The sequence below is a fragment of the Cervus elaphus genome, chromosome 10, assembly GCF_910594005.1.
Source record: "Cervus elaphus chromosome 10, mCerEla1.1, whole genome shotgun sequence".
In the NCBI taxonomy this organism is placed as follows: domain Eukaryota; kingdom Metazoa; phylum Chordata; class Mammalia; order Artiodactyla; family Cervidae; genus Cervus; species Cervus elaphus.
The window spans coordinates 40,141,187-40,163,447 of NC_057824.1; the positions used below are offsets into that span (position 1 = coordinate 40,141,187).

The window sequence follows — 22,261 nt, forward strand, 5'->3', positions numbered from 1 at the left end:
AAAGATGGAGGACACTGGAGGGCGCCCTTAACTGATTCCAAATGTGCTTAGCGATTTGAAGTCACAAGAAGACATTCCCCCCTGAGATTCCTAGTTTTCAGGCAAGTACGCCCTTTTCCGTCTGTCTTTCAAAGTCACAGAGGCCTAGTTGTTGCCCGCGACCACGAACGGAGGCAGCGTCGCGGTTTGATTACGTTACACTCAAAGGTGTATCCGGCTCCGAATCGGTTTCTAACGAGAACCTTAAAAAGCGATTCCTTCTAACAAAAGGAAGGAGCCACGAGACCCTCCAACTGCCCGGCAAAAACAAGTTTTGTCTGGCAAATTCGGTCCAAGCGGCGCGCGACCGACACGCAACGGTCTCCTGCCTCACGGCGTCACGGCACTGCGCGTGCGCAACCTCCTGTCAAACGCTTGGACGGAGGCCGGGAAGAAAAAAGGCGGGAGCCGCCAATATCAGGTGGAGCAATATGGCGCGGGAGAATGAGATGCAGGAGTTCACCCGTAGCTTCTTCCAAGGCCACCCGGACCTCAGGTGCACCGGAGGTTGGAGTTGGGGTTGGAAAGGGCAGGGGCGGGACAAGGACTCCGTCTTGACACGTGTTTCCGCAGCACGCTTACGCACTCCATCGTGCGGCGGCGATTCTTGGCTCATGCGGGCCGCGACCACCTGGAACCTGAGGAGAAGCAGGCGCTGAAGCGGCTGGTGGAGGAGGAGCTGCTGAAGATGCAGGTGTGGGAGTGACCCTGGGCCACCGCGGGCGGGGGTGGTGGCCAAGGAGGAGGGGCCTAAGAGGGGTGCGGCAGAACTCTTCCTTGGTATAGGTTTGGCTCTCTTGACGCACACACAGGTGGATGAAGCGAGTGCGAAGGAAGAGAGGCTCCACGTTGGCAAAAAGGCGAAGAGGTCTCCCACCCCTTGCCATGACCCAGAGAGAAAAAGGTTCCGCTTCAATTCAGAGTCAGGTTAGTGCCTTCTGCATAGTTGGTTCATTAAAAAAGTATTTATTGGACATGTTATGTTTCCCGCGTAGCTCAGTCAGTAAAGAATCCCCCTATAATGCTGGAGACCTGGGTTCAATTCCTAGGTCGGAAAGAACCCTTGGAGAAGGAAATGGCAACCCACTCCAGTATTCTTGCTTGGAAAATCCCATGGACAGAGGAGCCTAGCAGGCTACAGTCCATAGGTCGCCAAGAGTTGGACACGACTTGGTGCTGTTTTTTACGTCCCAAGAACTTAGATGAGGGCGCATGGCCCAGGAGTCAAGAACCAGAAACACGGTAAACCGAGAGCTTTTCCCTACTATCCTTCCTTCCATCCATCAAAGCAGAATTCGAGGGAACCTGTCCCAAGTGGAGGGGGAAGGGACAGGAGGAACCCATCCCAACCTTCTCTTTTCTCCACTTTGCAGAGCCCAGCTCTGCAGCCTCCAGTCCAGACCGCCTCAACCCCTCAGCCAAGAATGGGATGGTAGCATATGTCACTCCAACCGAGGATGAGAGTCCAAATCAAACCTCAAAGAAAGCAACTGAGAGCAGTGATGAGGAACAGCAGAGGGACCTGACTGCAAAGATCAGATTAGAGAAGGAGGTGGTGAAGGAGAGCAGTGAGGAGGAGGAAGAGGGCTCTGCCAGAAAGAGAAAGGTCTGGAAAGAAGAGAGCAGTGAGGAGGAGGAGGAAAAGGAGTCCAAGGGCAGGACTAGGAAGAAGCCTGGGACAAACACCAAGCAGGCACCAGGCAAGGCCTCAGGTAGTAGGAAGCAGGCTAGGGAGGAGAGTGAGGAGAGTGAGGACAGTGAGGAGGAACCTGCCCAGGGCCCAGGAAAGAAACCAGAGGGAAAGAAAGGTGCTAAGAGCCACCAGGAAAGTGAAAAGGAGAGTGAGGAGGAGGAGACCCTAACCAAGAAGAAAGAGAACAGAGAGGAAAAAGAGGACTGGAAAGCCACAGCCCAGAGCAGTGGAGGGAAAAGGTCAGTTCAGGAGGAGAGGAGCTGTAAGCAGAAAAGGAGGGCAGCACGATTGCTGGGAGGCCGAGGGGACAGAGAGGAACAGATGGAAAAAGCAGCAGCAAGCAGTGGTGATAGCAGTGAGGAAGATGAAGAGCTCCTAGTACACAGGCAGCGCAAAGACAGGACCCAGGGGGAGGGTGGGAAAAGGCAGAGTGGAAGCAGTGAGGATGGAGAAGACAGCCCGAGGAAGGTGAAACCAACTACTGGCAAGACAGCCAAAGAGGGCAGTATCAGTGGCGAGGCAAGTGACTCAGAGAAGGAAGTGAGTAACAGCGAGGCAGAAGCGAGCCCCAAGGAGAGGAAGAACCGCTCTTCCAAGATGAGCTCCAAGAAAGGCAGGACACGAAGTCCCTCCTCCTCTTCCACAGATGGCAGTCCAGAACGTAAAGGCGGGAAGGTGAGGGTTGAAGACGGGGTGGAAGGCCACCCTCAGGGAAGAGGGAGACCCTGACTCCAGCCCAGAAGGCTTGGCCTTCAGCTGCTGTCTTCCATTGCCAGGCTGGCTCTGATCGCTCTGGTGAGGACCACCCCGCTGTGAGGAGGCTCAAGCGCTACATCCGGGCCTGTGGTGCCCATCGAAACTACAAGAAGCTGCTGGGTTCCTGCCGCTCACGCAAGGAACGCCTGAGTGTTCTCCGGGCAGAGCTGGAAGCCCTGGGCATGAAGGGTGAGGCTGGCTGTACCTTGGGGGCTGCAGAGAGAGGGTCTTGGCTGCCAAGGAGGGAGGATCATGAGCTGCTTCTGCTCCAGGTAACCCTTCCTTAGAGAAGTGTCGGGCCCTGAAGGAGCAGCGGGAAGAGGCAGCCGAGGTGGCCTCTTTGGACATTACCAACATCATCAGCAGTTCAGGTGAGGAGCTCCCTTCATTCCCCAGGAGCGGGTGGGATGCAGACTTCGTCCAACTCCTCTGCTGCTTCCTCCTGCTCTGTAGGCCGGCCCCGCAGACGCACAGCCTGGAACCCTTCAGGAGAAGCAGCCCCACCAGGGGAGCTATACCGGAGGACCCTGGACTCAGACGAAGAGCGGCCCCGCCCCCCGCCCCCAGACTGGTCACATCTGCGGGGCATCATCAGCAGTGATGGCGAGAGCAACTGAGCTCCCCCCAGCCCAGGAGGGACTTTCCTCTGGTAGAAAGCATATACAGCATTGCTTTCACCACAGCCCCCAACTCTGCCTACAGAGCAGAAGCAGCTTTCTTCAGAGAACCCGCAGCCCCCACGAACACAAGCTGTTGGGGTTCTAACTTCTCAGCTTCACATTCTCAATTTAAGGTGTTTACAGGGATTTATTTTTAAAGACTCAATAAAGGAGTGTTTGAATCACCTTGTCAAAACTGGTCCCCCACTCTTAACCCCTGTCCAGGAAGCTGAGGAGCAGCCACTGTCCCCTGGTCTGATTCCCTTTACTTTCTCTGATTCTCCAAAAGAAGTCCCAGCCTCCAGTCTTGACTCGCGAAGAGTGTGGCTCCTTCCTCCAGCCTGATGAGTGGGCACCTCTGGCCACCCTGCTTTTTAGCTGTCTGATAAACTAACGCCTAGCTTGGAGGAGGATCTGAATAACTGGCCTTAAGAAGAATGTGAAACACAGAATGAAAGGACTGGGGAACAGCTGTTGTTTATGTCTTTCTTCCCCCTCCTGGAAACAGCCACTTAGTTCATGGGCTCTTTCAGTCTTTAAAGGGGTGGGTACAAGATCTAAACCTGACCAACTGGAGCACCCGAAGTCTCTGGCTACAGATCAAACCAATGGAGTCACTTCAGGACTGCTGGAATTCTTAACTGTTGAGGTTGTTAGTAAGCTGTAAGCCTGGAGGTGCCAGGGGCTTGTGGGTGAGGTGAACCTTTTGAAAATCTGAAGCCAAAGCAAAGGGAAGCAGAGGTCCAGGGACTGATAGCTTCCTCTGAAGACCTAGATTCAGTCATGTCCAAAGTCAATGAAGTCACTGAAATCCTTAGTTCACACAACCCAGTGAGTTGAAGTGACACTGTCACCTGCCACTCAGCATTCCTTTACACACGTTAAGACAGAAAAGGTGAGTCCTGGGATCTGTCAGAATAACCAACAGTTTATTAAAAGCTTGCTGTAGGGCTCTGTGCCAGCCCCATAGCTGGGAGGGGCTCTCATGACTGCCCCCAGGCCCGGGAACAGCCCCTTCCAAGGTTTTTATCTTGTTTACCTGCCCCAGCTCTGATCTCAATTAAAAAAAAAAGATAAAAGGACAAGACGGCACAGGACGTCAGACAGCAACGGGGGAATGGAGAGACCCAGGCATCCTGACCCCAAGACCCCATCCTGATCTCCTTTCAAGGAAGGCCTTTTCCTCCAGTTCTTCCCTCCCAGGCCCCAGACCTGCTCTGCCACATCCCAAGTCTGGGGGCCTGGTGTCCCCAGTCCATGGCCCCACTCCAGGGGGTAGTATAGTTCTCTTTATATAATGTATCTAGACCCACCCTTCCCCCTCCCCCAGGGGACTAGATAAATATTTGACACGCATATCTCCCTCCTTTCCCGAGGCCGTGATGGAGAGAAACCCTGGCACCATGGTGGGGAGGCAAGGGCTCCCGGCCAGCCTTGAGGCACCTATGCCCAAGCTGGCCTTGGGCCCACCGGCCAGCCCAAGAAGCTCATGAGATGAGGTCTGAGGGGAGGAGCTGGAGCCAACATCCTATCCCCCACCCTTGGGTGGACCTCAGGCTTACAGCCCTCCAGGATCAGGCTCCACCCACCCCTGCCTCATTCATCTGCTCACAGCCACCTTGTACTTCAGGAATAGAAGTGGGAGGAACCATTGAGGATGTGGGAAGCGACACTGGTGCTGCGGCTCAGGGGCCCAGGCACTGCAGCAGCAGGCGGGCCCACACTGTCACTGCCACTGCCCCCCGAGGCTGCTCGCCGCAGGGGCTGAGGGCTATTTCTTAGCAGCAGCAGGGCTCCACCACGGGGGGTGCCACTCTGTGCCGGGGGCCCCAGCCAGTTTGGGGGACCGGGAGGAGCCAAGAGAGCAGGCTGACGCCAGGCCGGGGGCGGCATGCCCGGTGGAGGAGGGCCATGGCTCCAGTGTGCCCCTGAACGGGGAACCGGCCGAGAGGGCCAGGCGGGGGCAGGGGGTGGAGGATAGCCCTGGGCAGCAGCCTCAGCTGGGATGCCCCCCAGAGCCATACTGGAGAAGCCTAGCCTCATGCTCTCCGCATCGAAAGCCTCGATCTCACGGGCCTGCCGCTCAAGCAAACTCCGGATTCGCTCGGAGCGCCCTGTCTGCAGGGCCAGCAGCTCCTCTTCCACCTGGGGTACCCAGAAGAGAGGTTAGAGGGTCCAGGATGGGGGCTGCCCTCCCCAGCCCATCCTGGAAGCCCAGCCCTCTCACCCGCTGCTCCAGCAGGGCCCGCCTCAGGGCTACTCTCTGCTCCAGCTCCCGTAGCTCCCGTTCATGCTGACTCTCTGTGCGGATCTTTATCTTGCTCTGGTAAGCATTGAGCAGCTCCAGCTCTTGTTGCAGCTGCTGCCGAAGGGCCTGGAACTCTGCTTCCTGGGTTTCATCAAGCCGCAGCTAGAGATCAGGAAGAACAAGTTTTAAGGGCCTCCTCCCCGACCCCCACAAATCCTCCCCTGCCCCAGTAGGCCTGGGCCCTAAGGTTTCAAGAAGCAGCCAGTCTCAACATCTATCAGAATGAAAGGTCGTCATACCCTGTGACACAGCAATTACACTTCCAGGAATTTATCCCCCACGTATACTTGCACATGTGCTCGCAGATGTTCACTGAAGCGTTGTAATAGCAAAATACTGGAAACAACCTAAATGTCCACCAATAAGGGATGGGTTAAATAAATTGTGGTACATCCATACCATGGAAAATTCTATGCTCTTAAAAAAATGAGACATGTGCTGACATGGAAAGATGTCCAAGAAATATTAGGTGGAAAAAGTTAAGAGGAGAGTTTGCAAAGTATGATTCCATTTTGGTTTAAATTTTTAATATAATTTTCCAAATATGCATAGGAAAAAAAAATCTAATACACTAACAATTACCTCTGAGAGGTGGGATTAGGTGAGGGAATGGCAAATGAATAAGGACACTTTTACTTTTTATACTGTGTTCTTTTAAGTGACCCATTCCAGTGTCATGTGATCACTAACAGCAACCTTCAAAACCCTCCAAACCGGCCTGAAGGCCACACTCATTTTGATTTGCTCCCTGTTCACACATTAAACTAACTCAGGCCCAGGAAAAAAGTACAGCCATTCTTTCCTTGGTGGTTCTCGGTGGAGTAGGCAGGCTGGCTTTGTCAAGACCTTAAGAAAATACTTAAAGAGAAATAGTAATAAAACCATTGCAGAGAATCCCAACAGTGGGAGAGTATCTGAGCTTCCCAAGAACAAAAAGCCCTCTCTGTCTCTACACTCCCGACTTCCAGTGTTCACAGCTAAGCAGGAAATACAAAGGCCAATCTCCACCATGCTCCCTCCCCGGACCCCAGGCCTCACCGCCTGTGAGCTGAGCATCTCTGAGATGGACTGGTCGTACTGCTCGGCTAGGATTGCCAGCTTGCGGGTCTGTTCTTCCTTGAGCCGCTTAAGGAGGCTCTTGTGCTGAGCTTTGGGCGTGGTCTCCAGCAAGTGGGCCCGCAGAGCCTTGTACTGCCGAGTCTGGATCTTACACGTCTCCTGGAACTGCTTCTTGATCTGCAGCTCCTTAGACTATGCAGTGGACGGACCAAAGGGAGATGGGGGCAGGGGGGAGGAGGAGGAACAACCAGGGGAGAGGGGAGAAGAAAGAGAGGAGGAGAGGAGACAGCAGCAGAGACAGGGAGAGGGAGAGAAACAGAAAACATGTTAGACAGAGGGGGCGGGGGAGCTGTATACAGACAGACATGGAGAGATGGTGTTGTGTGGAGAGAGATCAAGAAGATGCTCAATGGGCAAAAGACGCAAAGAGAACAAGACAGTTTCCAAGAACATGTTCAGAGTTGGGTGGACAACTCACAAGAAACAGCAGGAGAGTTCATGAAGAGGGAACTGAGAATCTTTCAAGTACTGAGTGCACACAAGAAGTTTTGACCATGCAGAGGAGGAAGAAAATATGACCTAGAGACAGATGCCTGTGAGCAGATACAGAATATACATGAGTGAGAAAACCAAGTCACTCAACACACCCATGGAAGACAGCAACAAAGCTGAGGAAAGACAGAGGAAGTCCCAGGTTCATCACCTCAGGGTCAGAGGGAGGGAAGAAGGATAAGCACCAAGCCAAGAAATGGGTAAGAAAGGGTGGCCCCGTTTCGGGCCACACAAGGGAAAGGGGCAAAGGCGGTGGCCAGGAAGGGCCTGACAAGTTCAACAGGCCAGCAGCTGCCACCCTGACCAGACCTCCACATTCCAGCCCGGCCCTTGTGCACTCAGCTCCCACTCCAAGCCCACAACCAATCCCATTTCCACGGCCCCCACACTTTTGGGCCCCCAAACTCACCACCCCCTACTGGGGAAGGTTTGCAGTCCCATCCCCCAGCCCTGATGCCAGGAGAGAAACTCAGCTCCCAGACAGACGGGAACCACACAGGGAGTGGGTTGGGAGAAAAGGCAGTGAATGAGGACGAAAGGACCCAGGACCTAAGCACTCCCTGGGAGGAATCCACATACAGAGGAACCGTGGGACCAAGCAGCTCAACAGGGGCCCAGCCCTGCCCAGCTGGTAGTGGTCATGGTGCAATGAAGCTATGAAGGTAGAGAAGATGAGGCTGAGGAGTGAAACGGGTTGAGATAACGTAGATGGGGTGAAAAGGTCATGGAACTGGGGGCCAAGGGTCCAGACTGGGGGCATACCGGGGAGGCTAGGCGGCAGGACAAAGCAGACAGAGGCAGCCTGGGCCAAAGGTACAGTTCCGCTCAGATATTTTATTTGTGTTTGTCTTTTTCTTTTTTTTTTGGTGGGGGAAAGGGGACAGGTTGGAAGGGAGACAGAAAAACAAAATCAAAGAGAGAAAAAAAAAAAAAAACATGACTCTTCCCACCCATTGCCACCCCTGGCCCCAGGCCTGAGTCGATGAGGGTGAGGATGAGCACACACACAGGGGGAGAACAGCAATAACTTAGGGTGGGGAGGAGCATCAGGAGAACACAAAGTATCGTCTCCGGGCTCCACAGGGGAGGCTGCCTGTCTAGAGGCTGCAGGGCTGGGGGTGAGGTGTGGGGTGTGGGGTGAATGGGAGGAGGCCAGGGAATGGAGAAACTTCACTGAGTAGTGGGAGATAAAGTGCTCAATGCTCTGGATTTGGGCTGGGGAGGAGCTGGAGTTGGTCACCTCCAGGGAGGCAGGGCCCGGGACTGGCGGGCTCGGGGTCTCCGCCCAACGAGCATCCCTGGTGGTGGCTGGTGGGAGGCAGGAGAGCCCATCCGGCGCTGGCTGCGTGGAAGCAGCCGGGGGATACGGCTGGGCCGCTCACCCCGAAGCAGGCCCCAACTGGCCAGTGTGTGGACAGCCCAGGGGGGCAGGCGGGTGGCTAAACTTTGACTGGCCCGGGCCAGGCGCCAGTTCCAGCCCTTGCACAGGGCCCAAAACCTGGCCAAAAGGGCTAGTGGGTGTCGGGCAGTGCGAGGATTACCCCGTCGGGGCCCAGGGACAGGAATACGGCTGCGGAAACCATCCTTGTTGGTCTTGGGGTAGAGTGCAAATAGGCCCCGGTCCCCCACAGCCCCGCAGCCCTGCAGGGCCCGGAAGACCATGGGTGATAGGCGCAGCAGAGCCCGCAACCAGAGTCGAGAGATGCCCCGGCGCATCCGGGGGCCCTGCTGTCGCACCCATTTGCCCCCTGCTGCCAGAGCTGCCAGAGGTAGAGCCAGGCCTGGCCAGGCGAGGAGCCAGGCAGCCCCAAGGCCCAGAGGGACACCCAGGAGGCCTCGGCGCCAGCTCAGACTGAGGACGGCCCCCAGTGCGGTGCCCTGAGCCAGGAGTAGGAACAGACTGGGGGGCAGGTGCAGAGCTGTACAAAGAAGTAGGTAGGAGGCCCCCAGGCCCACCAGCCCCACCTCAAGGGCCAGCAGGGCTGCCTGCAGGCCGCCCCCACCCTGGGCCGCCAGCAATGGGAGCAGCAGCAGAAGTAATAGGGGCAAGAGGCCCGAGGAGGACCCCACTGCAAAGGAGAGTCCAGCCAGGAGGCCATGGGACAGGAGTCCAGGGAGCTGGCTAGTAGTGCCTGGCCTCAAATGTGTTGGAGGGGGTTCCGGGGGGATGTCTGGTGAGGGACAACCATCTCCAGGATCCCTTGGGGTCCTAAATGGAGCCCCCTCCTCCTCTTCCTCTTCCTCCTCAGGGACTGGGGTCAGTGCTGGACCCTGGACCCAGTCAAGCTCAAACTCCTCACCCAAGAGGCTGCCATCCTCCTTCCCCCACAACCTCCATTCCACCGATGCCTCCTGGCCCACAATGCTCCTCTCCTGCGGTGCTGGGGATGGCACTCTAAGCTCCTCTGTCTCCTCCTCAGGTAGCCCCCAAACCTCATCAACCAAACTCTCATGGTTTTGTGGACTGGGGCTAGCAGTTCCTGACTCTTCCCCCAGTATCCTCTGCTCCTCTGGCTCCAAGGCAGCCCCTTCCTTCCCCAGAATCCTTCTCTCTGGAACCGCTTCCTCCTCCTCTCCCAGCATTCTTTGGTCCAGGACTGCCTCCTGGCCAGGTGAGCAGGGCTGCTCTTCTCTAAGGGCGCCTGTGTTAGGTGGTCCCACAGCCCCAGGAACGGGGAGCGGGAGGCCCGGGGGACGCTGGCCTGCACGTACTTTGAGGCTCTTGGGCTGCTGGCGAACCTGGGCCGCGTGCTTCTGCCGCAACTCCTGCTCACGCCGCTTATTGTACTCCAGCTGGTTGCCCAGCTCCGTCTGGTGCTGCAGGCGGGTGAGCTCAGCCCGAGTGCGCTGCACGGCCTGCAGCTGCCGGAGCTCCAGCTCCCGCGTGGCCTCGTGCTGCCGCAGCAGCAACGCACACTCCAAGTCCTTCTGTGTCTGCTTCTTGTTCAAGTCCTGAGGCAAAAGGGAGGCAGGGCCCAGAAAGGGGTTAGGAAGCCTTGTGAGTGTCAAGGAAACGGGAGCCCCAGGACTCCTTGGTAAGGGAACTGAGGGTGGGGAGATGAGGGGTGTGGGTGAAAGGGGAAAGGGTGCCAAGCTCCTGGCAGGTTGGAGCTAGAGCAAGGTCTGGTGGGCATGAGAAGTCAGAGATGCTGAAGAGAAGCCGACCCACATGAATGAGGGCAGAGAGGAAAGACGGTCCCAAGTGAGGCAAATGAAACAGGGCAGGAGTCCGGGACCTGGGAGGCGACCAGGGGAGGGGGAGGCCTACCTCTCGTAGCAGGTCCTGGTCTAGGCTGTGGCGTGCCAGCAGCATCTTGCGCTTGTACTGACGACACTGCAGCTCAAAGTACTGGCGCTGCCGCCGCAGCAGCCCAGCCTCCTCCTCTGCCTGGCACTGCTGTAGCTGCTCCTTCTGCCGCAAAAGCCACTCAGCCTTCTCCCTCTTGGGGGTGCTGGGGTTCTCCTGGAGTTCCTAGGAAAGGGCAGTGGGAGAGCCAGGGGGTCAGGGTCTGCCTCACCACCGACCAACCCCACCCACAGCTGCGGCCCAAACCCACCTCCTTCAGCTGCTCCTTTCGCAGTTTGTAGGTTCGTTTCTGCGCCTCCAGCAGGGCGGCCAGCTCCTTCTTCTGCTGCCCAAGGATGTGCTGCTGGAACTTCCGCTCCTCGGCCTGAGCGGCTCGCGCCTCCTTCTCCCCGATGGCCTGGTGCCGCCGGGACAGCTTTTCGGCCTCAGCCCCAAAGCCAGCCCGCTGTGCCTCGAGCTCCCGCTGCAGCCGCGCACTGTGCTCCTCACGCTCACCCCTCAGCCGTGACTCCAACGCCAGCAGCTGTTTCTGGTGCTGTCGTCGCATCCTCTTATAGCCACTCAGCTGCTCCCGCAGGGCTGAGTCCTGCTCATGCTCCTGAATCTGACGGCTGACCTGGGGAAGGAGAAAGGATGAGGAGTGGGGAGCAGCTCTGGCCCCCGTGTTATTAACACACACACAGTCTTCGTGATGTATGGGCAAGAACATGAGTTTTAGATGCAAGGGTTTAATTTTCATTTGGTACCTTCCTCACTTAACCTCTCTGAGCCTGCCACCTCTACTGGAGAATGGAGACATCATCTCCCTCATGGGTTGGTGTGACCGCATCAGACAAGAAAAGGGATTGAACATAGAGTTTTGCCTAAAAGTAGGGACAATTCAGATTGACTGAAAAGAGTAATCAAGACAGACCTGGGCCCAGACCTCCAGCTCTGCCACTTCCTAACCATGTGACTTCAAGAAAGTTAATGCTGCTAAGCCTCAATTCTGTTACAGGAGACAATAACACCTCCTCATATGCGGCTGTGGAGATTAAGTTTGATACCTATGTAATAGTATCTAGAACACTCTGAACTAGAAAGTGATTGTTCCTTCCTCTTCAGCAAACACTGAAGACCATTTACAGCCCAGGTATGGAGGCAGACCATGGGATGCTGGATGACAAGAACACTGGACCTGGATGCCCTCATCTGAAGTTAGAACTCAGAAGCCATTGTTCAAAGGCTATGTCAATGGCCCCAAACTATTTCAGGTGGCCAAATCCCTGCAAGTCCTAGACCTCCTGCACAGTACCACAAAGCACCAAGCATCAGAGGATCTGAAGAGTTATCCTAGCAGAACAACCAGTTGTAAGCAGAGGGTAAAAGAATGTAATAGACCAACCAATGGCCTCCAAGAGGACTGTCAACAGCTAAATAAGAACGTAATCTAAAAGTCTACTAAAATTATAGACAAAAACATAGTTTTCCTATGAGCTGAGAAAAAAAAAAACCTAAAACGCCATGCCTTTATTTTAGGAGAGGACCAAGACACTGGTTACAGAATTTGAGAACTACCAAAGGGAGCCCTTCTGAGTCACAACTATGTCATCTCTTAAATGGAATCATGTCCTCACCCTCCCAGAAAAGCTGGAAGGATTAAATAGAGGCAGGTGTGGGGGCCGGCAAGCCAGTTACTGGTACAGGCAGATACCTGTACATCATCTCTGCTCTCTAGGGGCACAGAATCCAGCAGACCTGTCCCAATGCTGTTCAGGAGCATCACAGCACAGGACACGAAGCACCTGGCTGGCCAGGAGCCTGGGAAGACACACCAGGAGATGCTGATCAAGTCTAGCCACAAAGACAGGGTGAGAGCTGGGCAACGTGACCGAAACAGTCTACTGAGAGAAGGGGGGCGAGAGGGGAGGATTTAGGTGAGACAGTCGAGGTAAGAAGAAAGTGATAGCAACAGACAAAGTCTGGAATCTGGACTTAATCACACCCCACAGGAAGAAAGCCATTTCTGAACTTAAATAGTCTGGGGGGCAGGGGTACCCAGGATGGCTGTGCTTACCAGGGAGGCAGTACGGATGGTGGCAAAGTGGTCCCTGTTGCGGCAGTAGGCCCGTCGGCGGGCAGAAGAGGTGGTAGAGGTGGGAGCTGGGGCTGCAGGTGGCTGGAGAGGCCCTGGAGTCATCTCTGGCTGGTAGGGGTCATCATAGAGGTTATCAGAGCCCTAGAGGAAGAGACGGTGGAAGGAATGCCCAAGTCTCAGAGGTCAGAGGGTCCAGAGAGAGTTCCCTGAAGACCCAGTCACACTTGGAGCAGGGCCCTGTGGCTTGTCAAGCCTACTCAGGGAGAGCTGCATACCGGCAGCCGGTGGATGATGGAGCTGTGGGAGGTGACTGTGTGCTCCCCCTCCTGCATCATGGCCATCTCCCGGGCTTCAGGGCCTTCTTCCTCCTCCTCCTCTTCCTCCTCCTCCTCTTCCTCCTCCTCATTATCAGAGGCATCTGCCAGGCTGTTGACTGAGCTGCTCTGGCTGGAGGCGCTGATGGACATGCTGGGCACTGAATGGCTACTCTCTAGACTGGTCAGCGTCCCAGCCCGGTGCATGTAGGGCTCTGCCTCCTGTGGACAGGACATGGGCTATTGGGAAGGGAAGGCGAAGGGCAAGGCAAGTGCACAGGGAGACAGAGGGTATGAAGAGGGGTGGGGGAGCGGGACCAAGCAGCTGCTCAGAGGCAAGTACAACATGATGATGAAGATGGTGGCAGGGCACCCTGGGTCACCTCCTCCTCTTCTGGGGCCTCTGCGCCAGGGCCATTGGGCGCCTCCTGGAACAGTATCTTCTTCATCTTGCGGTACTGCAGGTTGTCCAGCTCCCGAACAGCATCCTTGGTCCTCTGGATAAGGTCCATGATGACTGTGGGTGGCCGCTCACGGAGCACAAAGCGGTGCTGGGGGAAGAGAACACCGAGACCTGCTGCCAAGCACCCCCGCACCCCAACATCCCATGGATCCTGGCATTCCCTCTGGCCTGAGGCACTCCCCTGGGGCCGTGCCCACCATAGGCTGATGCTGGCCTTTTCCCAAGCCCTCCTCCCACATTAATTTTTACCACCCAATCTCTACTCCCCAGACACTCTTGTTCCTCCAGGCGAGAACGGCCAGAGATCTGGATTCTAGTCTAGGTCTTCAAAGTACTCTGTGCCCCTGGACATGTCATGAGGCTTCTCTGGGCCTCAGAAGGCATCCCACAATTATAAAATAAGTGGGTCAAACTAGACAGTTCCCAACTAGGGGTCCTAGGGCCCCATGGATCTCTGAAGGAATGGGGGCCCCTCTATTTTTGATACCTTGAAAAACACCTAGGGAAATCATACATTTACCCACGACAAGGTTACATAGGCTTCTGGCTTAAATTACATTAGATCAGTATGGTAACCCTGGTTATCGCACGCTGATGAGAAGCTCTGACTTGCAATTATATATATCTTTGATTAATGAAAGATGTGAAAACAAATTATCACTTAATAAAGGCAGTCTCCTAGACAAACTCTTGCAAAACAGAGTCCACTGGGCACTAGGGATGGGTGTGGGAATTCATAAATGAAGTTCTTGGTAGAGGAAGAATCAGGAATCACTACTTTCACTGAGGGGTTTCTGTGATTCCAACAAACTTCAGTTCTAGGAGAATGCTATGTCAGTGAGCCCTCACCTTCAGAAGAACCTCTGAGGTTGGTCTGTCTTGAGGGATTTTCTGAAGGCAGGAGTCGACAAAATTCCGGAAGTACTCAGACCTAGAAGTCACAGGAGGGTAAGGGTGGGGTGGGGAGGGCATGAGTCAGGCAGCCTTACCCCTGTGGCCTAACCCCTGGGCCCAGAAACCCCAGTCCTCACCAGTGTCCTGACTGGAGCACGGGGGACTCGTTCTGTGCAATGTGGTATAAGGCACTCATCGCATTCATGTTAAACAGTGGTGGTTTCCGTTCCGCTACAGAAAAAGGTAAAGGGGGAGAAGGTGAGAGGTGGCAGGTGGGCAGAGGAGACTAAACTTGAAATCAGAAGACTGTGGTCCACACTCCCGCTCCCCGACTTCCTCATTCCCTGACCCTAAGCAATTCCCGTAACCTGAATCGATTCCTTCCTCTCTTAAGATGCAATATCCAGCCTTTCCACTGCACGTGGGTAGAACAGAGATCAGAGAAAACAACACACGCAAATGCACCAACAAAGGCAGAGGGAAGACATTCACTTGCCAGCCCAGTATTTACCGGATGCCCAATGAGAGCAAAACACTTGTGTAGATAAACAGGCCCTGTTTTCAAGGAATTTCCAGTCTAACAGAGAAGGTTAAGTGAGACTGAACAAATAACATCAAGTTCAAAGTGCTAATAACTGGCCTAAGAGCAAAACAGTAAATGGGTGGGAAGCCAGGCCTTCAAGCTAGTCCATTTGCAGGAGTTTCAGGGAAGCTTGTTTGGAAAAAGGAATAATGGAGATAGGCCTCAGTTCAGAAGTTGCAAGCAAGAAGCCCCTTGTGGCCCAGACAAATGTTTTGTATTGTTTTGGTTTGGGCCTCAACAATGATTTTTAAATTCTGACACTAGCAACGAAATAACCTAAATTTCCAGTTTCTTTTTAAAAAAAATTAGATCTGGTAAAATGAAGCCTACATTCCTGCATAACAATGGGCTGGTGCTAAACAATAGAGCTGCCTGTTCTCCTGGGAACAGCAACCTCCACTTTGCCTTAGTCTCCCTCCATAGTGCTTCTCTGACACCAACTGAGTTATCAGTTGCCATTTACAATCAAGATTGACTTTTTTTTCTGTAATATAGTTTTCTGTGCACATTTCTGTACCAAAAATTAGCAATAAAATGGAAAGCTCTAGATTTTTCTTATACTGGCCTGCTTCACATACTTCCATCGCCTATCCGTTCACGGCCTTAAACGGTAACTGTGTAGATAGAGGGAAAGGCAAGTCCAAATCTCCAACCTCAGGCCAAGGACAGGGTACAAAGGTAAATAACAGGAAATATTCATAGGACACTTAGGGGTGGAGCTTGTAAAGGGGAAAGCCAGCCTTTAGGAAGCAAGAGCCTTAAGCTTGGTGTAAGTAAGAAAGGGGATAGCTTCAGTCTTGAAGACAACCGGGAGGATCTGAGGCGGAGAGAAAACAACAGCACATCTCTGATGTAAAAGAGAATGGAAGGAAGAAGAGACTGGCAGTGGGAAAGAGCATGACAGGAAGTTGTTGTTAACAGTAACTAAAAGCATCTCTTTCTTGGGCACCTATTTTGTGCCTGGTACTTGTGTGTGTGGTGGGGTGGGGGTGTGCTTACAAATATTTTCTCCCTAAAACAGTTGTTGCAATATCATTGGCTGGCAGAAAAGAGAACCTCAACAGGAATTCAAGACCTCATGAACTCACTGAACCGAGCTCTTTGGCCTTATCACTCACTGCTCTTTGCCACCAACTAAAGCTAGTCTCAGCTCCCCAGGCCTGCTCCTCATTCTCTGTCTGTAATGCTGCTTTTCTCTACAAGTCTTCCAACAGTTACCTATTATTTGTTGTGTGGCTCTGTTTAGACATCTCTGCTACAAGAAGACCTTCCTCAGCCCCTAACTAGGTCAAGTCCCTTGTTTTCTGGTTGTACTGTTCCTGTATCATTTCCATTCAGCTTTTTTCACAGAGACAGAAAAAATACCTACTTCCCCCACTTGAATGTAAGTTCTAAGAAAGCAGGAACCTCATTCACTGCTATACCCTCAGAACCTACTAGCACAGTGCATGGCACACAGTGGGTGCTCAAAAAAAGATTTAGAACTAGTGTAGTGGACAGGAAAAGATGAATGCTATGAAATCTTTTGGCCTAAGAAATGGCAGGGTTTGACAGCTGCTTGTACTGGGGATCAAGGGTCCTCAAAATGGACAGGTGCCTGGAAGCCTCAGAGGATGGGAAAGTGTGGGGATAAAGAAAGAAAAAGAGAAAGGAGTGGAGAGAAAAGAGGGTAAAGGAGCAGAGGTGAATGTCCTTACCCAGCTCGATGCAGGTTATGCCTAAGGACCAGACATCCACCTTGCCATCGTACTGCCCCTCATCCATCGCCAGGATCACTTCTGGAGCCATCCTGGGAGAATGGTCAGGAGAGAGAGGCTAATCACCCGCCCAGACCCTGCCAACTCCTGCTCCCAACACCCCGAGAGCTCTCTCCATTCGCCACCACTCCCGCTCACCAGTACGGGGTGCCCACGAAGGAGTTGGCAGGTGCCATGATGGATGCAGAGCCAAAGTCCCCCAGTTTCACCAAGCCTGGCTCTGACAGTAGGATGTTTCCAGCCTTCACATCCCTGCCGAAGGCAAAGCACAGGGGTAAGACATGCATCTCAGGCAGGCTGCTGGGCAGGGGCTTTGGCCAAGAAGACTACAACCCAGAACAAGGAGGGGTGGTATACAGAGCACTCCCTCCCTCCCAGCCATCACCAGTGCTGCTCGTACCTATGGATCATGTTGTGGGAGTGCAGATAAGCCAGGCCCTGAAGGGCCCCGTGGGTCACAGCTGCAATCTCCACCTCCTGAAGGGGCTTCTTGTGCACTGGGGAGTAAAGGGAGTCCACGGTGGGGCTGGAACTACTTCCCCTTTACCCGTCCCCTACAGCTTCTCTGCTCTTCTCCCTTCTCCCACTTGTTGGCCAAAGAATCACTTACCTTCCAGAAGGTCAGAAGCTGAACCCAGGCAATACTCCATCACCAGCTATGGAAGGGTCAAGGGTCAGAGATCAGCGGACCTGGCCACTCCTGGCCTAGCTCGCTCGGGGAGAGATCCAAAACAGAGGGCTTCCTTGCCTAGCCACTACTCAAGCAAAGCCCCCCGGGTGATAACAGGGAGAAAGGACAACTGAGGAAACAAAAAGGTGGGGGAAGTCCCTGGAGTTAGGACCTCCTTTAGAAAGAGCCCAAGACATCACTACCACCAGCAGCTGAATCCCATCATTCAATCTCCTGCTCCTCCAGCCCATGTGCCCCACTTCAACTGCTAACAGGCTATGACACTCTTCAGCCTCTCCCTCTGGATGCACAATATGACTTATGAGTTTGTCTGAGGACTAAAGAGGTTGGGAGAGATTTCCTTCCTCCCAAGATCTGCATGACAACACCCTGAATAGGGCCCACCTCGGAGACTAGACCAGGATAAGGACACTAGACCAGGATAAGGATCACTGAGTACTGGCAAAGATGATGAGGGCAGAGTCGGGGGCTAGCTCACCCAAGCTGTGTGCTCCCTCAGGTAACAGCCCCGGTACTGAATGGTATTGGGATGCCGAAGCTTCTGTAGGAACCGCACCTCCTTGATGATGTCCTGCCATTTCTGAGAGAAGATAAGAAAGGGGAGGAGAGATTTACTCAGCCTGTATCTTAAGACTGGGGTCCTCGGCGTCATACCCAGTGTGTCAAGCTCAGCCTACCTCATTTGACTGCTTTCCACTGTAGGACATCTTCTTGATGGCCACCACCTCACTATTCCGGACATCCCGGGCCTAAGGACCAGACCAGAAGGTAGTGAAGGCCCCCAGAAAGCACAGGGCAGCAAGAAGACTTGCTGGCCCAGTAGGAGAGGGCAGGAAAGGCTGGTGTAGTGGAGGAGAGGAGCATACAGGGCTGTTTGGAGGTCCACAGTGGGGAGACAGTCCCTACCCCACCCTCCCAAGCTTTAACTCACAAAGTACACAGCTCCAAAGCTGCCATGGCCAATTTCACGGAGGTCAGAAAAGAGCTTTTCTGGGTCATCCTTGAAGAAAAGCTCAGCCACATCAGGGTCCTTCAGGCTCCCGGCCCGGCCCCCAGCTGGCATGGTGGCCCCTGGGGGCCCTGAGAGTGGGGCTTGACCTGGTGAAGAGAAGGGACCCTTAGAACAAAGACCAGGCCCTCAGAGAGAGAAAGGAGCCAGCCCCTCAAGTTTCTGCCTTCTTCCCTGGTTCCGACGAGGCGGAGGCACTACTAAGGAAGGGCAGGGGGAGATTAGGAACATCAAAGCTCAAAAAAAAAATAATAATGAAGTTGCCCTGGCAACCAGAGTACGGGGGGCTGGGTCCCTGAAGTCCCTAAAACTGCAGGAAGACTGGGAGTTCAGCATCCTCAACAACACCCTCAGCCCTCAACAAGTTTCATTTCCCCATAACCCCTAGATCTCCCCTCAAGAATAAAGATTCTGCCTCCCAGCTAGAGCCCCATGTCCCCAAGTGTCCTGTCCCACAAGTCCCATGCCCCAAATATTTCCAGGCACCTTCCCATTCCCCTTGGCGTGGAGGCCCCCTCCTCCCTCAACCTCTCACACTCTGGGAGAGAGCAGGAAACAGCCAGGCCGGAGGCAGTGGAAATCCGGCCATTGTTACAAGTGGGTACTGGCCCACAGGGGCCAGGAGGCTCACTCTCAAAAAGGGCCAGGGATGCCGTGGCAGGAGGTCCAGAATGGGAGGACGGAAAGAAATGGCATCTGGCTCTGTGGGCCTGCAATCTGGGCTGCCTTACTTGTCCAGCCCGATGGCATACCCATCACACACGTACAGGACACTGGCGGCACAAAGATGTACTGAGCATGTGTAGTAAGCACCTTCTGTGCATTATCTCATTTAATCCTCACCACAGCCTTATGAGGTGTTACTATTACCCCTATCTACTTTAACAGCCCTATACAACAAAAAGGAAAGGATCATTATCACCATTTCATGGATGAGATCGCTGAGGCATAGAAAGAAAGGACATCTCCAAGGCCAGCGAACAGGCTCTTCTCCTCTCCAGTCAGGCCTATGTACTTATTTACTCTCTCAAAAACTCACCCCAAGCTCAGTCCCCTCCTGCAGGAAGCCTCCCCTGACTACCTCAGCTCTTGGGGAGAGCTTCTAGAGTCCACAGTCAAAAAAATATTGAAAACTCCAGCAATACATCAGTCAAGACCCCCCACCCCCCAGGGGATTCCAGGCCAGGCGCCTGGATAAGCACTTGTTGGAATTTAGGTACAAAGGAGTTTTCAGTGGCACTGGACTCCCAGGGCAGAGTTCTAGCTCCTTAAAAGCACCTAACAATTTAGCATGTAATTATATTCTGTTGTGCATTGTTTCCTGTTGTGTTGTTAATTTTGTCTCCTCAGCCCAACTGGAAGCTGGAGGGCAAGAAGTAAGCCTGACTCTGGTGGGCCCCCAGGGTGCAGAGGGCTCAGAATAGCCTGGGAGATTGATTGACTGCCCTCAGCCCAGCCCCAAGCCCTGTTCTCCATTCTCCTGCCAGCAACCCTGCCAAGCACCCCTCACCTCCACCACACACCCACACACAAAGGCAGGTGCTCACAACTTGCCAAAGGAATCTTCTTGACCTCTTTACCAGCACCCAGCCAAGAATGCCAACCAAGCACCCCAGGTCACATATAAGAGATCCCGGCAAAACACCACAAGGGGCCTCTTCCTCAAATTACAAACATCTAAGTGATTACCAAGGTCTGTGCTAAATCATAACTACCTTCTAAAATGGACAATGTTGCCTCCATGCGAGAGACGAGGAAACCCAAGCCTGTCCACTCTAAGCTACACTACCAATGCATTTCATCCACAGTGGACAGCAACAGGGCTTTGAGTAAGTTCCTTAACACTTGGTCTTCTTTTCAGTAAAACGGATTACAGTGTGGAGCTGTTGTGAAATTTTAAATGACATCTCATACTCAGGAACACTATGCAAACACTCAGCATATGGATTTTTCTTTCCCTGCCTCCAGAGTCATCACCACAAGGCTTAAATACTTTGGGGATCATTCTACCCCCTGGCAGCTTGGCTTTAACTGTTAAGAGACATCACTATCATTTGTCGAAAGACACAGCCCTCTTAGGAACCCAGGCCAAAGACTGGGATCAGGGTAAAGATGAAGGTCACAGTAGAGACAGAAATCCATGAGGCACAAGGCAGGAGCCAGAGCCTCCCATCAGGAAAGGTTCTGAGAACCACCCTCAGAAAAAGGCTGAGGAAAGGAAGTTCTCCTCCCTCCCATTCTTAAATCCCACCCCAAACCATTCTACTCTGGACCCCTGGCTAAACCTAGGAATAGAAGAAAAGAGGTGACAAGAGACAGGTATGGAACAGGGGCAAGACCTGATCAAAGACCTGAGTTCAAATCCTGATTCTGCCACTGTGTGACCTTGGGCAACCTCTCTGGGCCTCAATATGCTCAACTGTAAAATGGGAAGACAGCAATAAAACAGCCTCCCACCAGATGAATGGGAGGAGAGATCACATGAGAATGGACCTAGAGCACTTCGTAAATGATAAATCCTCTGACAAATGAGATTACTTATACCATCACATCAAGAGGTCGGAAGGTAACAATAGGTGAGGGGAAATACTGCCAAGAACCCCCAAACACAAATGTACACATACACTTCCTAGAAAGGACAAAAAACCCAACCAGACCAAGCCTAAAGAACAGATAAGCAGACCCACCATGGGGTGCAGAGATCTGGGAATTAACACCCCAAAGGAAAGAGAGTTACAATCATGAAGGGGCAGCTGTGAGGGGCAAAGTGAACAGGGAGATGACCAGAAGGGTGCAAACCCATCTGATTAGCTCAAGGACTGTAGGGCGTGACCCCGGGTGACATGACAGACCCTGTCATCTGAGGTCCCCCATCAACTAGATATAAGGAGGGGAAGAGAAAGGGGAAGAAGGTGGCAGCAGAAGCCAAGACTAGCCAGAGGCTGACCACTGGCTCAGCTGGCTTCCCCATCCTGAGGAGAGTGTCTACCCAGGCCCAGCTTCCCAGAAAGCAGCACCCTTTCTTCTCAAGCTAGACACAGGGACCCGCGGCCCTGCACCCCGTGTCTCACCTGGTAGGGGTCACTGTGGTGCCCCAGCGCTTCCGCTTCCTCCTGGGGTCCTCCAGCGGCTCTGCCAAACAGGGAGAGGGGCAAGGAGACCTTTCCCCTCGCCACCTCTTCCTCGGCTTTCGCCCTTCCTGAGGGGCGGGCCCGGGAAGCCTCCCCTGGAGGGGAGGGGGTGACAACCTGATCTGACCTCGCGGTCCAGTCCTCCTCCTCCTCGAGGGCGACAGTTGCTGAATCCCGGATTTCTGATTGTGGGGTCTGAACCCCAGATATGTGAAAGGAGGAGGCTGAATCTGATATCTGAATTCGTGGGGAATGAACCCCGGACACTGGTGCGCGCAGGGTCCTGAACCCCAGATTTTTGAAATCCTATGAAACAGAGCCCCAGGTTTAGAGAGGTTGGGACCCGAGTCCCGGATATCTGGAATCTCAGGGGCTGATACCCGGATATCTGAGAAGCGCGGGGTCAAGCCCGGAAATTCGGGACCAGGGGACTGAGCCCCAGGTCTTCCGCCACCGACAGGGGGCCTACCCGAGGACGTCCGACCGCACGGCCCCTCTCACGCCGGGGTCCGAGGGTGACAGCCCCCACTCCCGCCCCAGCCCCCTCCCTTTCCCCTTCTCTCTCCCGAGGATAGCTGAAAGATTGTAGCGAAGGGCGGTCCCCGTGCCCTCTCTCCCTCTCCTCTTCTCAGTCTCAGCCTCTCTCCGCACCACAGCCCTGGTCTCGTCCCGGTCTCCCTCTCCCTCTTCCTCCCAATTCCAAGATGGAGACCGGGCGGGAGCGCGCAAGCGCCGTAAGGACGCCGGGCCAAGGGGGGCGGGGCCCAAAGGAAGCAGCCCCGCCCCTCTCCCCTTACTGCTGCTGCCAGAGCTGGGCAGCAACCCAGCCAGAGTGCGCGCGCGCCCCGCCACGCGGACCCTGGGTGGGAGGAGGCGGGGAGAAGGGTTAGTCTTAGAGAGGGAGGAGCCCAGCGCGCTGTCCGACAACTGGTGGTGGAAAGGGATGCGGCGCATGCGTTCGCCCCGCCT

General features: G+C 54.1%; 2 protein-coding genes across 5 annotated transcripts; one reads left to right on the forward strand and one right to left on the reverse strand.

The window, feature by feature from the left end:
• Nucleotides 1-399: 399 nt before the first annotated feature.
• Nucleotides 400-3,332, forward strand: HIRIP3 (HIRA interacting protein 3). Its single transcript, XM_043914686.1, has 7 exons — nucleotides 400-535; nucleotides 613-733; nucleotides 852-966; nucleotides 1,413-2,407; nucleotides 2,509-2,677; nucleotides 2,761-2,859; nucleotides 2,942-3,332. The coding sequence occupies exons 1-7, from the start codon at nucleotides 471-473 to the stop codon at nucleotides 3,103-3,105; spliced, it is 1,728 nt and encodes a 575-aa protein (XP_043770621.1). The 5' UTR covers nucleotides 400-470; the 3' UTR covers nucleotides 3,106-3,332.
• Nucleotides 3,333-4,055: 723 nt separating this feature from the next.
• Nucleotides 4,056-22,003, reverse strand: TAOK2 (TAO kinase 2). Of its 4 annotated transcripts, none has more exons than XM_043914677.1 (19): nucleotides 21,233-22,003; nucleotides 18,084-18,250; nucleotides 17,830-17,901; nucleotides 17,631-17,732; nucleotides 17,072-17,117; nucleotides 16,862-16,958; nucleotides 16,600-16,713; nucleotides 16,402-16,493; nucleotides 14,259-14,352; nucleotides 14,077-14,158; nucleotides 13,148-13,315; nucleotides 12,726-12,986; nucleotides 12,430-12,591; nucleotides 10,624-10,989; nucleotides 10,335-10,538; nucleotides 9,779-10,018; nucleotides 6,494-6,706; nucleotides 5,375-5,557; nucleotides 4,056-5,292 (listed from the first exon to the last, which is right to left on the reverse strand). In XM_043914677.1, the coding sequence occupies exons 2-19, from the start codon at nucleotides 18,213-18,215 to the stop codon at nucleotides 4,774-4,776; spliced, it is 3,147 nt and encodes a 1,048-aa protein (XP_043770612.1). In that variant the 5' UTR covers nucleotides 18,216-18,250; nucleotides 21,233-22,003; the 3' UTR covers nucleotides 4,056-4,773. The 4 variants fall into 4 exon arrangements, with proteins under 4 accessions (XP_043770612.1, XP_043770613.1, XP_043770614.1 ...); XM_043914679.1 differs by lacking the exon at nucleotides 4,056-5,292 and adding an exon at nucleotides 5,695-5,802 and having other exon boundaries at nucleotides 5,416-5,557; XM_043914678.1 differs by lacking the exon at nucleotides 6,494-6,706.
• Between the last annotated feature and the right edge of the window lie 258 nt (nucleotides 22,004-22,261).